This window comes from Heteronotia binoei, chromosome 17, assembly GCF_032191835.1.
Source record: "Heteronotia binoei isolate CCM8104 ecotype False Entrance Well chromosome 17, APGP_CSIRO_Hbin_v1, whole genome shotgun sequence".
Taxonomy (NCBI): domain Eukaryota; kingdom Metazoa; phylum Chordata; class Lepidosauria; order Squamata; family Gekkonidae; genus Heteronotia; species Heteronotia binoei.
Window position 1 is genome coordinate 5,435,216 of NC_083239.1, and position 16,886 is coordinate 5,452,101.

Consider the following 16,886-nt stretch of genomic DNA (forward strand, 5'->3'; position numbering starts at 1 on the left):
TTTATGTACTACCCCTACGCTGATCCTAGGTTGATTCATACCTTCCTTATATGTTGTTTTTGCCATGTTGAGCACCGTTTCCCTCAGAAGAGAAGACTGAGGAAAGGTAGGAATTGAGCAGTTCCGCCCTCTCTTAATTACCTGTTACAATTTCACTTTCTTGCCCTCGCAATGGGCCTACCATATTCTTGCTCTTTTTTTTAACTCTGAACAAAAGAAAAGAACCCTTTTTTTGTTGTTTTTAGCATCTTTGGCCAGCCTAAGCTCATACTGAGCTTTAGCTTTCCTAACTTTTTCTCTACAAGCACTGGTGATTTGTTTATATTCATCCTTGGTTATAAGGCCCTCCTTCCAATTCCTAAAGGAGTCTTTTTTATTTCTCAAGTCTTTAGAGAGCTGTTTGTGGAGCCACTTCGGCTTCTTTAGGCTTTTTTCCATTTTTTCTTCTCATAGGAATCGTCTGTGATTGCGCTTTCAGTATTTCGCTTTTAAGAAATTCCCACCCCTCCTGAACCCCCTTCTTCCTAAGTATTTCTGACCATGGGATTTTACCCAGCATGGTTCTAAGTTTATTGAAGTTTGCCTTTCTGAAGTCCAGCCTATATGACTGACTACATACAGCTTTCCCCTTCCCTAACACTGTAAATTCCAAAATCACATGGTCACTACTGCCCAGGGTGCCCACTATTTCCACTTCTTCAATCAATTCTTCCTTGTTGGTGAGAATCAAGTCCAAGCTAGCAGATCCTCTTCTTTCCTTCTTCACTTTCTGGAAAAGGAAGTTGTCAGCAAGACAAGTCAGGAATCTATTTGACTTTTCATTTTTAGCAGAGTTGGACTTCCAACAGATGTCTGGGTAATTGAAATCTCCCACGATCACTGCATCCCTTCTCTTGGAGAACTTTGCAATCTGCTGTAGAAGTATCTCATCCAAGTCTCCTCTCTGACTTGGCGATCTATAGCAGACCCCCACAACATCATCGTTATTTCTTACTCCTTTTATTTTTTTGTACAACTTTTGTACTTCTGATCTTACTTTGAAAGGAACCAGTTTGGTGTAGTGGTTAAGTGTGCGGACTCTTATCTGGGAGAGCCGGGTTTGATTCCCCACTCCTCCACTTGCACCTGCTAGCATGGCCTTGGGTCAGCCATAGCCCTGGCAGAGGTTGTCCTTGAAAGGGCAGCTGCTGTGAGAGCCCTCTCCAGCCCCACCCACCTCACAGGGTGTCTGTTGTGGGGGAGGAAGGGAAAGGAGATTGTGAGCCGCTCTGAGACTCTTCGGAGTGGAGGGCGGGATATAAATCCAATATCTTCTTCTTCTTCTGACTATTGACATAAGAAATTTTTGAGTGTGTGCTGTAACAGACAGACACGACTCTCCTTCTCACACTCAAATGAAAACAGAGCCTTAATATCAACATAAAGCATGGCAGGGTTAATAACCCCCCATCATTTTCTAGTCTTTTTTAGCCTGAGAAACATTTAAGCCCCATTTTAAACTGCTCCAGGTGTTGTGCTCTGCTGCATTTTTTAATGCTGGGTTTTAATAACTCGTCTGATGTTTTATGTTTTGCTTTATTTTGTGAGCTGCTTCAGGCAGGTTCCCTGCGGTGGAGGTACAGAAATTTGCCAAATAAATGAACGGGGAGAGGAACAGCAGAGATCTGAGATGCGGCTACTTCTCAGGGATTTTTTTTTAAAAGGCGTCAGCTGATAAGGGACAGAACAGCTCCATTACAGGTTGGTTCAAAAAATTTTATTTCCATTTTGTTGCTCACCAGAAAACCAAGTGCCTCAAGTTTTTTGGGTTTTTTTTAAAAAAAAGAAAAAACACACACCCCACACGCATTTCCATCCACAAGGCCAAGCCAAATATCACAGAAAAGTATTCCAACACTTTTAAATATTCAGTTTAAAAAACAAACAAACCCATAATACACAGTGGAACAGTGTCAACGAGGGTTCCTGTTATAAATACAGTGCAATAATTATGTACAACTTTTACAATATTAAGACAATACCTGCTGCAGCTAGGTCAAATGTCTGGAGGCTTCATTTTAAAAGAATCTTGTATTGGGAGAATCCACGACAGCCTCCTTTGTACAAGTGCATTGAATTAAGACTGAAAGCTGAGCTGTAATTCATTGACACACTCAACTGACATTTAAAAAAAAATTAGCTTGGGAAGCTGGTTAAAAAAGCAAACTCGGCAATTAGAAACATGGACAATTAATTATTTAACAACAAAGAAAAGCTCCAAAACAATTCTTGTCGACTGAATACCACAGAGCTTTGATATTCTTAAACAAAACCCACAACTCTTATGTACAAAAGTAAAAGACTTTTATTTATACAGAGAACTTTTTAAAAACTGAGGTGGCTTTTTTTAAAAGAAAAAGCTTATTTTCAAAGTAATAAAGACAGATAGCCCTTAAATATCCCTTTATTGTTGGAAAGGCCTAGAACAACATCAAGGCATCCTGAGTCCAAGATTTACTCCCTCCTCTTCTTTCCAGTCTCGGCAAGAAAATCAAGTTGGCCTGCACCCAATCGAGAAACAGTGAATTGCTAAACTGACAAGCAACCAACAAGCTTGGCAATCAGTAAGCCAGGAGGCAAATTCATCCCTGTTTGGCCTGCCAGCAGCCCTCTACACTTCCCACCCCATTTGCTGCCTTCTTTCCTCTCACAGCGGAAGACAGCAAGTAGCATGTGAACGGGGTTGAGACATAAGCAACTGGACGATTTTGATACACACACGCAACTTACACAGAACATCTGAGCGTGTCGGAAATAGGTGCACTGCCTGTGGTCTGGTGGAAGGTGGGGTATGTCCATAAGGTACACGCCAACTTGTGAGCCATTCAGGACGGTGTCAGGAACATCCACCCCCCTCAATCAGGGAAGGAGGGGTTACCAGGGCAAATGAACCTGGCCAGAGTCCCATGCCAGTACAAACCTTGAATCATTTGCTGCTCCCAAGTAGGATTGAGTGTCCTGTAGCGAAAAGGTCTCAGACCGACAGACATTTTTGTCACGTGGATGCTGCTAAGGATTGTTCTGGTCAAAACTTAATTTCGGGGAGACGTTCCAAAGGCATTTGAATCTCAAAAGGCACCTTTGCACCTGGAAGACTACCTGGGGCTGAGCTCTCTCAACCCTGCATGCAAGGGGTATTGGACTGGAGTAACCTTGTGTAGGATTGCACTGTGATTTGAGGTGAAATAAAGGACCGTTGCTTGGGTGGATCCAGCTACTGGCATAAAGAACTGGGGCAAGATCCAATCAAGCCCTCCTTCTACGCAGTCGCATCCTTACCCAATTCCCAATTTCAGGAGTATCGGAAAACACTGCGGGTTGAAAACTCCAGTGGAGTTTTGGGCACCACAAACACTGTGCCTTCAAGCACATCTGCAGAGCCCTTCCCAGGCCTGTGTCATCAGCAACTAAGACACCAGCATAATTAACCACTTCCTGATCTCAAACTGAAGAGCTAGTACACATCCAGGACATGGCTAGGTTGGCGACCTTCTATTAACAAGTTAAAAACTGCTTGAAAGAATGCTAGTTTGTAGAACCATTAAGTTCCAGCCTTGCCTACTCACGTATTGACTGCATTTTTACAATCAGGAAATTCTCACTACTGGATGCTGATTAGTCATGTGGCTTTCTGCTTGCATTCTTAAGCAGGGTGTTCACAGAAGGGCTCAAACCGTGTGCTCTGGGACTGGCAAATCAGCTCTCGCTGCACAACTGAAAATGTCACTAGGAAAAGATGACCAGGAGCATGGATGTAGCATATGTATTTTACTGCACTCTTACCATGGGAGCTGTGTACTGCTGGCACAGCCCACATTTCCATACGGATGCACTCATATGGAAGTACAAGCCGATAGATGCTTCACTCAAGGGCATTGCTCCAATGCGCTCAACATCCCCAAACCATGCAAAGACACCTTTCAGTAAAAGAGGGAGATTACCAAGGCAGAACGACTCAGTGGCGGAGATGAAATAAGGAAATCTGGTTCCCAACCATATGTTCTAACCTTAAAAGAACATTGTTCCAAAATCCGTGAAGCACCAATACTTGTTTTGGCAGCTCCTCAAAGAGGTTTTGCAAGCTAAGTTTGGCCTTTCAGGAGGAGAGCAGGCAGCATTATTCTCGTTCTGATTTGGCTTTGCGATATGGTCGCCTAACTAAACCTGTGCGGACGGATCAACTGAAGAAGCAGCCCCTATTTAAAAAAGCACATTGTGCTCAAACGACACATCGGGGAAAGAAACAACTGAGAATTTATATCGAACGGCATACCACACAAAGGAGGCAAAGCAAGGTCATAGGGATGCAATGGCTCCTCCCTCGCCAAATAAGTCATCCTTCCACCCCTAAAAGTATCTGCGAGCAAAGATTCAGCAGAGCTCAACTCTGAATACAGAGTAATATTTGAAATGCAGCAGCACTGGAGATTTTTTCAAACGACGGCTGCTCTGTCTAGGATGCATCTGGTATCTCCAAACCTCACAGGCAAGCTGACTCCTGCAACAGTGCAGGACGACAACACCCACCACCACTACCACAGGACACTTCTTGGTTGTCATTCATTTGCCCTCCATTCTCATTTAGTGCAACAACGGAGAAGCTTAGTTCTGAAAGGCCGGAGGTTTGCATCTGGGCTATACAACTTCCCAATTGTATAGCCCTCCAGTGGAGGTGGAAATACTTCTCCATTCAAAGACCCCCCCCCACACACACACACACCACCATGCACACAAATAATATTATACCAGAAGGTTGTTGCCTCACCTTCTCTGGCATGCTAGTTTTCAATACACATAAATGTTTTGTCAATGAGTAAGTGGTCCAATTATGTGAGCCATTCAGGATGGTGTCGGGAGTCAGCTTTCATGGGTTCCAGCCAGGGCATACGACCTGGCTGGGGGGGACCCCTGTGAAACACTGGCGCTCTGAAGATTCTCTCCTTTGCTCTTGCCTGCATGCCCGCATTGAATAAATCTGAAGTGATTGGAGGGTTACCATTCACCTTGCTCACAGAGCAGCAATTTAGCCCAATGATGGACCACCAAGGAGGAGAAATGGACCCTCTCTGGGCAAGACAGGGCCACGTGCAGCATCTAACCCAGTGGCCTCCCCCCAACTTGCACTGCGAGCTCTCAGTTAGTTTGATGGACACAGGTGGATCACTTCAAGCAGCCACAGGAACAGTCATGGAACAAAACTGCCCACCCAGGCAAGCCCTCAAGGTTTAAATACCCACTCCATTTCCTCATTGAACTCAGCGTCAAATCTCAGGGTTTGTTTGTTACAGAATCAGGAACAGAGCTGGGAGAGGAAAAAACCCCCCAAGTATTTCTTCAGCAAGATGGCCTCCTGTAAGCCTTGACTAACGGCTACCGCTCTAGGCAAGTATAAACCGAAAAGCAAATAAGATTATAAGGAAAATGCTCAAAACCTTAAGGATGAGGCATTTTAAAATAAAAACCAGGCAATGCTTTACATTTAAGACTCAAGTGCTGAACTGATTGAGATTTCCTGCGCAAGGGAGAAAAGCATCTCTAACTCTAATGAGATGCAAGAGAGGAGGAGGAGAAGCTTACCGAGGAAAAGCAATCCTTTTTTCTTCAATTAGTAATGTCTATTGGTTACAGAAAGCAGGTTCATCTAAGGACAGGACTTACAGAAGGTCAGAGGCTTTGCTCTGTTCTCACCACAGTGATCCTACAAAACTTGTCATCCGCTTCCCCCCATCCCAGCTGCCATGGCACCCAACAATACTGAATAGATTATATAGTATATATATTGATATGCTACCCTGCAAGTTTCACAAGATGTCATCAGCTAGATGCAAATGCACCATTTTCTGTGGCACGCCTATGATGCCCAGTGTCTGGATCTGTCCTAGGAGAGAAGTAAAAAACTGTTGATAAGAATAACTACAAAATCGTTGAATGTCTATAGGAGCAAAAATACGAAGCAACAAATATGGAACCTTTCATGCCGCACTGAGCCCGTTATGGAAAGCTCTGCTTCTCAGAAGCAGAATAGACCTCCGTGGAAGCAGAGGTTGGTCCAAAGATGGCTCACTTTCCGTTTTGTATTTCTTTGTCACGGTAGTATGTGGGGGGGAGAAGGTGCCTTGCTGACTCAATTGGCGAATCAGGAGCTAAGCAGCCAAATCCTTTGGACCTCCAGAGGCAACAAGTACCTTCTTGGGGATCAAAGGCATGTAGAGAGGGTACAAGACGTGAAGGAGCAACTGAGAAACCTGCAGGTTCACCATTAGAGCAGTGGGAAGTAAGACCATAATTATTTTTTTCTACGGGATCCAAGCCTTCTAACTTCATATAGAAGGATCTTCTGCATCCAACGATGCTAAATGGCAAGGAATTACCACCTGGGACGACTTTGAACAGGGGCTCTAGAAAGAAGGATGACGGCTTAGCAGAATATGCTCACCCAGTGGTCAGGAATCGGCTGAAGACCAAAAGGTGGGTTTACCACCAACTAGAGACCCACAAGGCACAGGTGACAATTGCGGCGGTCTTCGGAGATATTGATTCGCTCCCACGAGTGGAGTCTTAACTCCTTCATACTCCTTTAATATCTACCAGTACCAATGGGGCTTCAAAGCAGTATGAGAGTCAACTTCAGAGATTATGCTGGGGAGCGGGGGGGAAGGACACTTACTACATTTAGAATAGAAGGGTTTACATTGCAAAGTTGCACTTTCTAAATCCACCGAAGTTGATTCCCTTAGAAGGGTGTGACTCTGCTTAGGATGAGTCTGAACAGTCAACAGGACTTCATTGTTGGGAAGAAGCAGCCAGGATGGAAATGCCCACTGGTCATCCTTTTACGAAGAGGGGGGAAATCAGCTCAAACGCCCTTGCAAGCAACGCAGTGTGATTCCTTCATACAGATCTCGGCAAGGCACATATCCAGCTTATTTAGTTATTCAACAGAAAAGCGGGGGAGCACCCCAAAAGGCCCTAGCTCACTTTGCTTGCTCCCTAAGTAAAAATTTTCTCTATCGCCCTAATATGCAGTTAGTTCGGCACCCGCTCACTTGCAGCTCAAATACAGGATATGTTTGGAATATCGTGTTACACGCCAGGATTCCAAACTATCTGGGAAGAACTCGAGGCTGCAGAAAGCGGGACCGTAACTAAAGCAGTTCTAAACACCCGTTGCCAAGAAGCTCAGAAATGTCATGCCACTGTTAAGCTTCCCAGTGTGAGACAGATGCCACAGCCAACCCGTTATTAATCACCTGACTACAGGACCAATAATGGGGCGCGGGGGACAAGATGAGACCACCATTTGCTGGGTGGCACACTTCCTTTGTCATGCACTACTCCACCTACGACTGGCAGTACCCCAGTCCAGCTCTTTCCACCAGAATATGAAATCCACGCGAACCAACGATACATCTTGCTTCCTATAAAGGCATGGCTGCTTCAGTATTTCCTTGCTGCACACACGAGGAGAAGAAGAGAGGAGTAAGCATCCAACTGTGCAGAGTGCTTCTAAGAGAACCTTGAAGGAGAAAGTCCAGAGCAAGTGGGTACCCGAGGGTAACCCGCTCTTTGCCACCTGGCACCAAAGGACTCACAAAGTCCTGGATGGTTCTGGAAAAGGGATGAGGTGGACAAAGATATCCTTGAGACTCAGAAAGCTGCTTGTGAGACCTCCTTCTACCCGACACCTCCGAGAAAAGCCCTAAGGCATCGGAGGAGGAGAGAGGAAACATTAGCACCATAAACCGAAACAAAGAAAGGACTAGGAATCCCAGTTCAGTTTTTTAGCAGGTCGCCCAAGTCGTAGGCCTCAAATAAGTCGCTCACCCCCTCGCCCTCCTCTAATCCCCACAGGTAGTCATCTTGGTCAAGAGGGGGGGAGAAACTGACAAACGGGCCAGTGTCGCCATAGGAAGCAGAGGGGAGCTGGTCTTCCGTCTGCTGCAAGAGATGCTGGGGCAGTTCCAGGAAGCCATCCTCCCCTTCCATGAGGCAGCTCGGCAGCTCCGTCTTCACAGGTTCTGCTGGGAGAATGAAAAGAAAGGAAGGAGCTACTCACAAGCAAGCAGAGCACCGAAGTGACAAATGCCCTCAAGGTGGCTCCAGCACCTGCGGGGGATGTGCAAGTTGCCTCCTTTTCTGTCTTTTAGTACATTAAAATACCAACACCCCTCATTTCCCTCAAGGAAGCACACGACTCCATAATTAAGGACATACAAGATACAAGACCCCTGCCTCAGAAACATTTTATCCTGCCCTGACTCCAAGGAAGGGTGAGGCAATGCATATTTTGCGCATGCATAAAGCTATGGTGCACACAAACCCCACCTGATTTTTCAAGGTTCTGATTTGCATACATCAAAGCTATTCATACAACACAAACTGTACATATCAAGAGAGTAGTAGGTAGTGCATGTTCTCAATATGCACAGTAGCGGATGGTACATGTGGATATCACATCTGGGAGTAGCATGTCATATCAAGCAAGGCTGCTGCCTTTGGTATCAGTTCCTGATTTTGTCCTGGGAGGCCCAGATTCAAATCCACACTCTCCCAGGAAACATGCTGATTTTAATCTTACAAAGAGAGCCAGTGTGATGTAAGAGTTAGAATGCTGGGCTAGGATGGCGTTTCTCAATGGCAGGGTGGTGACCCAGCACCGGAGCATCCGTGTCTCGATCCCGGGTCGCGAGGCCTCCTGCCGACATCCCCCTCCCGTGCCTTCCCCCCCCGTGGCATCGCGCCGACCCCCTCGCCTCCTCCTCTCTCCCTTCCCCAACCCAGGTCAATTTCAGGCTGTGTAAAGCCCTCCGTCCCCCTCCCCCGCCGACCACCCGTCAGCGGGGGAAAACGGCGCGCTCCCAGCACTTCCCATCCAGGAAGTGTGGGGGCGGGAACAATCGCGGCGCCCTTTTCGGACGCCTTCCTTTCCATCTGCCACCAGCCTGCCTGAGCGGCGAATCAGCGCCGGGAGCGTGCCGTTTCCCCCCGCTGACGAGGTGGTCGGCGGGGGAGGGGGATGGAGGCCTTTACACAGCCTGAAATTGACCTGGGCTGGGGAAGGGAAGGAGAAGGCACGGGGGTCGGCGCGATGCCGTGGGGGGGTTGCAAACTTGGCCTGACTTCCCCCTGCCCAGAATCAGCTGTTTAAAAGGTAAGTTGCTCCCATCCGTTTTTTTTTCCATTTTTTTCTTCCTTTTGTCCTTTTCACACCTTCCATCCCTTTTCCTTCCTATTTCCTTTCCCTTTATTTTTCTCTCTATTTGTTTCCACCTCTCTTTCCCTCCTTCCTTCCCTCTCTTTCATTCATTCATGCATCAGGGCTTTACACAGCCTGAAATTGACCTGGGCTGGGTTAGGGAGGGAGGAGGCGCGGGGGCCAGCGCGATGCCGGGGGGGGGGGGGCAAACTTGGCCTGACTTCCCCCTGGCCAGAGTCAGCTGTTTAAAAGGTAAGTTGCTCCCATCCTGTTTTTTTCCAATTTTTCCCTTCCTTTTGTCCCTTCTTTCACTCCTTCCCTCCCTTTTCCTTCCTATTTCCTTTCCCTTTCTTTTTCTCTCTATTTGTTTCTAACTCTCTTTCCCTCTCTTTCATTCATTCATTCTGTCTATCATTCTTTTTTCCCTATTTGCTTTATTTCCCACTCCCCTTCCTCTCTCTCTTTCTCTCTGTCAGTCTTTCCCCCTGTCTCCTTCCTTCCTTGCCATGGTAATCTGAGTACAGCGGGGTGGGAGGGTGGGGGAAGAAGCTTGAAATGCCCTGCTATTTCATGTTTCCCCAGCGCTGCCATTTCATCTTTCTTTCTTCCTTTCTTTCTCTCTCTTTGTCAGTCTTTTCCCCTTTCTTCCTTCCTTCTCTCTCTCTGTCAGTCTTTTCTCCTGTCTTCTTTCCTCTCTCTTTTTCTGTCATTCTTTCCTTCCTTGCCATTGCTAATCTGAGTAGAGCGGGGGGGGGGGGAAGCCTGAAATGCCCTGCTATTTTATGTTTCCCCAGCGCTGCCTCTTTCTCTTTCTTTCTCTCTCTCTCTTTCTTTCTTTCCCCAACGCTGGCATCTTTCTTCCTTCCGGAGTGGGGAGAAGCTTGAAATGCCCTGCCATTTCATGTTTTCCCAGGCTGCCATTTCATGTTTTCCCAGGCTTTGAGCATTTTATATTTTTAGTTTTCTGCTGTGTGATTCTTGTACTTTTTCTTGATGTTTTATTTTTAAAATTGCATTGCGAAATCCCACTATTCTCTTACCTTTCCTAAACAAAATATTGCAAGTTTTAGGCTTCTTTGTACATCATTCCCTGTCTCCCAGCTCCACCCCCCCAAAGTCTCCTGGCTCCACTCCCAAATTTTAGTGGGCCACAAAGGAGAAGTGTAAAAATAACCAGGCCATGAGGGGGGAAAGTTTGAGAAACCCTGGACTAGGATATGGAAGACCCAGGTTTGAATCCCCATTCTGCCATTTAAGTTTGCTAGGTAACCTTGGACTGGTCTCACACAGTCTCAAGCCTAATCTGCCTCATGGGGTTGTTGTGTGGATAAAATGGAGGAGAGCAAAATAATGCCAGACATTTTGGGTTCCCAATGAAGAGAAAGACAGGGTTTGAAGTGAAGATTAAATTTAGAACAGTCATGGGAGGGAACATTCAAAAATGCAAGCTGACATGGTATAGTCTGCTCCGCCACTTTATGACTTGCCATCTTGTTTCCCAACATATTTAAAAATCACATCAAAGAGCAGCAACAATAAGAAAGTTTTCATTGTCCACCAGTTTCCACGGCCAACTCATCATTGGCAGGGGGACACAACTGATGGGGCTTTTCAAAAGCCAGCAGCAAATGAGGTGCCCAGTAGCACATGCCACAATCGCTTTGGGATGTCCCCCACATTGCTCCTCCAGCTGAGGACTCTCACCTTTCAATGTCAGAGGATTGGAACTGTGGCCGCTGTCTTGGTGTGTCAGAGCTGGGAAGCCACTATCTTCAGCCGGGCTGTCCTCCAGGACTTCCTCGGGGCACAGGTACACCTCAATAGGGCCATTGCTGCTTTTCAGGTGAAGCTGAACATTTTCCTGACCCAAGAAGAGAAGGAGGAGGTGCTGTTAACACTGGAGCAAAATACGTCACCTGCCAGACCAAGCATCGCCCACCAAGAAATGCCTCATACATAACAAATTTGTTGGCTTGTGACCTGTTGATCCGCGAGCAAAGTATAGAGTGAAGGAAATGCCTCATTTTCAGCTGCTTGGCTGAAACTAAAAAAAAAAAAAGGGAGTGGCTGAGATATTGAGTGCCTGGCACAGCTCCGTTCACAGGTGGAGGGCTGCATTCATCTCTGAAGGTGGCCTGCCCATAACCCCACACAAAATCATCTAGCAGAGCCAGCGTGGGTAGCAGATAAAGCATTGGAAGAAGATCCAGGTCCAAATCCTCGCTCTGCCATTGCGCTGTGTTGGCTGCCCCTCTATGCCTAGCCTACCCTTGGCAGGGTTGTTGTCCAGACAACATTGCAGTGGAGGTAGGAGAACTCATTCTCTTGGATTCCATACTTTACTTACAGGCCTCTGGAGAGAGTTACGAACTTTAAATTGCCTGGAAACAACTTGGAAACACACAGAGTCACTGCCGTTGGTGGCCTCGTCGGGAAGTGGAAGACCGAAACAGCCACGGTGTGGGCATGCGAAGTTGCCCACGTTGGGAGTGGAGAAAGGCGGCAAGCTATCTGTGCCAGTGGCGACGCTGGCTGGGGGTGTTTGGGCGCCACAGCAACAGGTAGCGTTTCACCCTGTAGAGAGATCTGCCAGACGCTGGCCTGGTCGAGAGACAGAGGACCAGAGCCACCCACATGGTGAGCAGAGAGAGGTGGTGAGCTGCTATGCTCGGGATGATGCTGGCTGGGGATGCTTGAACGGGATGCTGGCTGGGGATGATTTGTCACGGTAACAAAGAGCATTTTGCCCAGGTGGAGAGATCTACTGGGCGTGCCCAGTGCCAGCTGCAGATGCCGCTCCAAAGATTAATTGGCCCACCCCCTTGACTTTTTGGTCTTTAATTTTTATCCTGCTGACCCAGTTGAGAGGCCTCAGGGAGGCTGCTGTCCCTTAGGTTTGTTGGACTTGTCTGGGAACACCAAGAGCGGCTGTTGGAGATTTGGGCCATACCAGGCTGCAACGGATACACCGCTGGCTGCATGGGACTTACAAAGCTGGACATACAAAGAGAACTGGTCTCCTCGGTCAGCTTGATATAGAGCTTGTCCTTTTACGGTGGCTAGTTTCCCTATTTTAAGTATTAACACCAGCATTCCGCACTTTTATTTTATGCACATCCATCTGCACTTTATAGGACGTTTACTCCACTTACTTTCTAAGCTACTGATATTGTTTCCATTATTAATTAATTAACTTGGGATTTAATGAATTTTTAGATTTTATTCTATTAGCGATATCAGTTTCTTGTCTAAGCAGAATTACTGTATTTAAATTTATTTATTTATTTATTTATGATTTATATCCCGCCCTTCTCACGAAGGTGGCCTTGTAATTGCTATTTTAAATTTTAGATAGCTAATTAATTGGGTCTATTGAATTAGGGGTGGGTGAAGGAAATCGGGGGAGGGAAATCAATATCAATTGGCTTGTTAGTATGAATTAGTAGTTGAGATCAATTTAAATTTTGTTAGATTTTGTTTAAATTATTATTATTAGTTGCGTTTAGTCAATGAGATGATTTCGTGAGCTTACTGAAATAGTAGATCTATAGTGTGAATTAGAATTAGGGTTGTGTGCACGTTAGCTACCGTATTTTTGGGACCATTAGACACATCGGACCATAAGACGCACCTTTGTCTTCCGCTGCTTCCCAGCACAACCGTCGGGGATGCGGGCGCCATTGCAGCCTTCAAGCTGGAGCCAGGCACGCGTGAAGCACTGGGTTTGCGGTGGGGCGGAGGGAGCCAGGCACGCAGGCATGGAGGGAGTCAGACACGTGTCCTGCCAGCGACCGGGTTTGCAGTGGGGGCGTTTATGGTCCGGTGAGTCTGGGTTTGCGTTGGGGGTGGAGGGAGAAATCCCGGTGCTTGTCTCCCTGGGCTGCAGGCCCCCGCCCCCCCTTTTTTCCAGTATTCGCTGCATAAGACGCACGCACTCCCCCCCTCCCCACACTTTTTTTTGGGGGGGGGGGAAGTGCGTCTTATGGTCCGAAAAATATGGTAGATCATTGGACCTGATAGCAGTGCACATAGAGAGCCATGTCAGGGTCAGGGATTCCCGTCATATGGGGGCAGGGGAAGCATGGTGGTGGGACTAGGTTTCAGCATTCTGGAAGAGAGTGGAGATATGGAAATGCTTGGAATTTTCCCACCTACGCCCCATCCCTAGACATATCAGTTGTGGGGCTAGGAATTTTTACCCAACTCCAACATTGATGTTCATCAACGCCAGATCTATCAATAATCAGACCTATACTCTATGAGATTACCTCATGGAGCATCAGATAGATCTGGCATGTATGACCAAAACCTGGGTGTGGGAGGGCAAAACTGTTGCCCTGAATCAACTTGCCCCACCTGGGTTTTAGGTCTTTCACCAATCTCGGACACGGGGGGAGAGGGGGGGGGTTTGCAATGCTCCTCCACAATTCCTTTTCTTTCACGGCACTCCCTGTGCCAAGCATAGCTGGTGTGGAATGTGTCGGAATAGTGTGGGAAGCTGAGGAAAGTTTGGCTGTCTGGGTAGTGTACCGACCACCTGACACACCCCCAGGCAGCCTGCCTGCCCTGCTGGACGTGGTATCGGCCTGGGCATTGGACTTCCCCAGGCTTTTAGTCCTGGGGGATTTCAATGTCCATGTCGACGATGCAGCGTCCTTGCAGGCTCAGGACCTAGTGTAATTCATGGAGACGCTAGGACTCAGCCAAATTGTATCAGTTCCCACTCGCCAAGCCAGTCGCATGCTAGATTTGATTTTTGGTGCCGGGATAACATCAGATCCGATAGCCATTGATGTGGTTCCATGGTCAGATCATTTTGTCTTGAAAGTCCGGCTGGACTTGCGGCCCTCCTCCTGTTCAGGCAGCGAGTCGATTTATGCTTGCCCAAAGAGCCAACTGAACCCTGAGCGGCTTCAGGAAGCTCTGTGGGACCCAATGCCCCCTGGGCAAGTCGTTAGATGAGCTAGTGGAGCACTGGTATTCTCGGGTCTCCACTGCTATTGACGACACTGCCCCTTGGCATCCTCATCATTGCCGTTCCAAAGCAGCTCTTCCTGGAGCTGCAAGGGCTGAAACAGCAACTTAGACGACCAAAGCGAGTGTGGTGGTGTTCCTATGATGAGGAGTCAAGAGCTTCTTATAGAACGTTTTCAAGAGTCTACGAGAAGGCAGTGAAGGCCACTAATAACGGATGTGGTTTCGATGCTGCCTCTATCGCATCTGCGAAATCACGCCCAGCCCAATCGTTTAGAACAACTGGATCACTCACTGTATTGCCAGCGAGCAATCGAAATGGTAAGGAATTGGATATTAGCTGTGAGGCTTTTGTGTCTTATTTCGCAGCTAAAGTCCTGACTCTCTGCCAAGATCTGCCAGCCGCAATTGATACAGTACAGGAACTGGAAGCTTGTTGTCCGTCTTCAGGCCCCATTTTGGACCACTTCAATTGACTTTCCGGGGAAGATTTTGACAGGATCTTGGCTGCAGTGAAGTCTACCACTCGTCCTCTGGACCGCTGTCCATCCTGGCTAGTAAAAGTGTGTGGGGATGGTATACGGAGTCCCTTGGCGGATATTGTCAACTTGTCCCTGGCTTCAGGGGTATTTCCAGCCAAGTTAAAAGAGGCAGTGGTTTGCCCACTGTAAAAAAAAACAACATATTTGGATCCACTGATCCTAGCCAATTGCCACCTGGTTTCAAACCTTCCGTTTCTGGGTAATAATAATAATAATACCTTTTATTTATATCCCACCCTCCCCGCTGAGGCAGGCTCAGGGCGGCTAACAACATTAATCAATATAACAAATGATACAATACTTTAACAGTAGATAAAAATTGATTAAAATTCTAAAAAACAGTAAAACAATAAAATTAACATCTTGGTGCTATTCTGACAGATAACAAACTCATTTAAGCAGTCTCTCAGTGTTTAGTCGGTGAAGGCTTCACTAAAGAGGAAGGTCTTGCAGGCCCTGCGGAAACGGTCAAAGTCCCGCAGGGCCCATACTTCCTCTGGGAGCTGGTTCCACAGGTGTGGGGCCACAACAGAGAAGGCCCGGGTGCGGGTACTCTGCAGTCTTGCTTCCTTCAGCCCTGGGATAGTCAACAGGTCTTTCCCTGCTGACCTCAGTGCTCTCTGGGGTTCGTATGGGGAAAGACGGTCCCTCAGGTAGGCAGGTCCTCGGCCATATAGGGCTTTAAAGGTAATGACCAGCACTTTGTAACGAATCCAGTGTATAACTGGCAGCCAGTGCAGTCCACGCAGCCCTGGCTGTATGTGCTCCCATTTGGGGAGCCCCAATAACAGCCTAGCCGCTGCGTTCTGCACCAGCTGCAGCTTCCGGATTCGGCACAGAGGCAGCCCCATGTAGAGGGCATTACAGTAATCCAGTCTCGAGGTGACTGTTGCATGAATCACTGTTGCTAGGTTTCGGCGCTCTAGGAATGGGGCCAGCTGCCTTGCCCGCCTCAAATGGAAAAAGGCTGACTTAGCGGAGGCAGCTATCTGGGCCTCCATTGATAGTGAGGGCTCCAGTAGAACTCCCAAGCTCTTGACTTGGCGCGCCGCTTTCAGTGGCGCCCCGTCAAAAACCGGGAGAGGTATTTCCCTCCCCAGAGTGCCCCGGCCCACGCAAAGGACTTCTGTCTTCGCTGGATTTAGCTTCAGCCCACTCAGCCTTAACCAGGTTGCCACGGCCTGCAATGCCAGGTCCAAGTTCCCTGGGACGCAGCCAGGCCGGCCATCCATTAACAGAGCTGGGTGTCATCCGCATATTGATGGCACCCAAGCCCATACCCCCGGGCAATCTGGGCAAGAGGGCGCATGTAGATATTAAATAGCATCGGTGAGAGAACCGCTCCCTGAGGCACCCCACAATCTAGTGTGCACCTCTGGGACAGCTCACCCCCGATTGCCACCCTTTGTCCCCGATCTTCGAGGAAGGAGGAGAGCCATTGTAAAGCCAACCCCCTAACCCCTATGTCGGCGAGGCGGCGGGTAAGTAGCCGGTGGTCGACCGTGTCGAACGCGGCCGACAGATCTAACAACATCAGCACCACCACGCCGCCTCGATCCAGGTGCCGTTGGAGGTCATCTGCCAAGGCGACCAGCACTGTCTCCATCCCGTGACCCGGGCGAAAGCCGGACTGGCAAGGGTCTAGGACGGAAGCGTCATCCAGAAATTCCTGCAACTGCAGCGCCAAAAAACGGTAAATTAGAGACCGGTTGGTAGTTTGCCAATTTGGCCGGGTCTGCTGAACTTTTTTTCAGGAGGGGGCGGACCATGGCCTCTTTCAAGGGTGTTGGAAAACGCCCCTCCAGGAGGGATCTATTTATGATGTCCCGTAAAGGACATCTAACGTAGTTGAGAAAGCGGTGGCGGAGCAGTTTCAAGCCTTCCTGGAGGAGACATCAGTCCTTGATCCCTTCCAGTCCGGCTTCCGCCCTGGTCATGGGATGGAGACGGCCTCGGTCACCCTCATAGGTGACCTCAGAAGGCACCTGGACCAAGGTGGACCAGCGCCGCTGTTGCTTTTAGATCCATCAGCGGCCTTTGACAGTGCTGATTATGATCTAACGGCCCACCGCCTTGCCAACACTGGAGTTCAGGGGATTGCATTAAAGTGGTTTTCCTTCTTTCTCCTTGGTTAG

The 16,886-nt window shown here is 48.0% G+C and overlaps 1 protein-coding gene across 1 annotated transcript in view; it reads right to left on the minus strand.

Moving 5' to 3' along the window:
• Nucleotides 1-6,679: 6,679 nt before the first annotated feature.
• E2F2 (E2F transcription factor 2) overlaps nt 6,680-16,886 on the minus strand; it is a 93,528-nt gene continuing 83,321 nt past the window's right edge. Inside the window, exons 6-7 of the mRNA XM_060257933.1 lie at nt 10,940-11,096; nt 6,680-8,060 (exon numbers count right to left, since the gene is read on the minus strand). Of these exons, the coding sequence (XP_060113916.1) occupies nt 7,813-8,060; nt 10,940-11,096 (405 nt within the window). The 3' untranslated portion in view covers nt 6,680-7,812. The remainder of the gene's footprint in view (nt 8,061-10,939; nt 11,097-16,886) is intronic.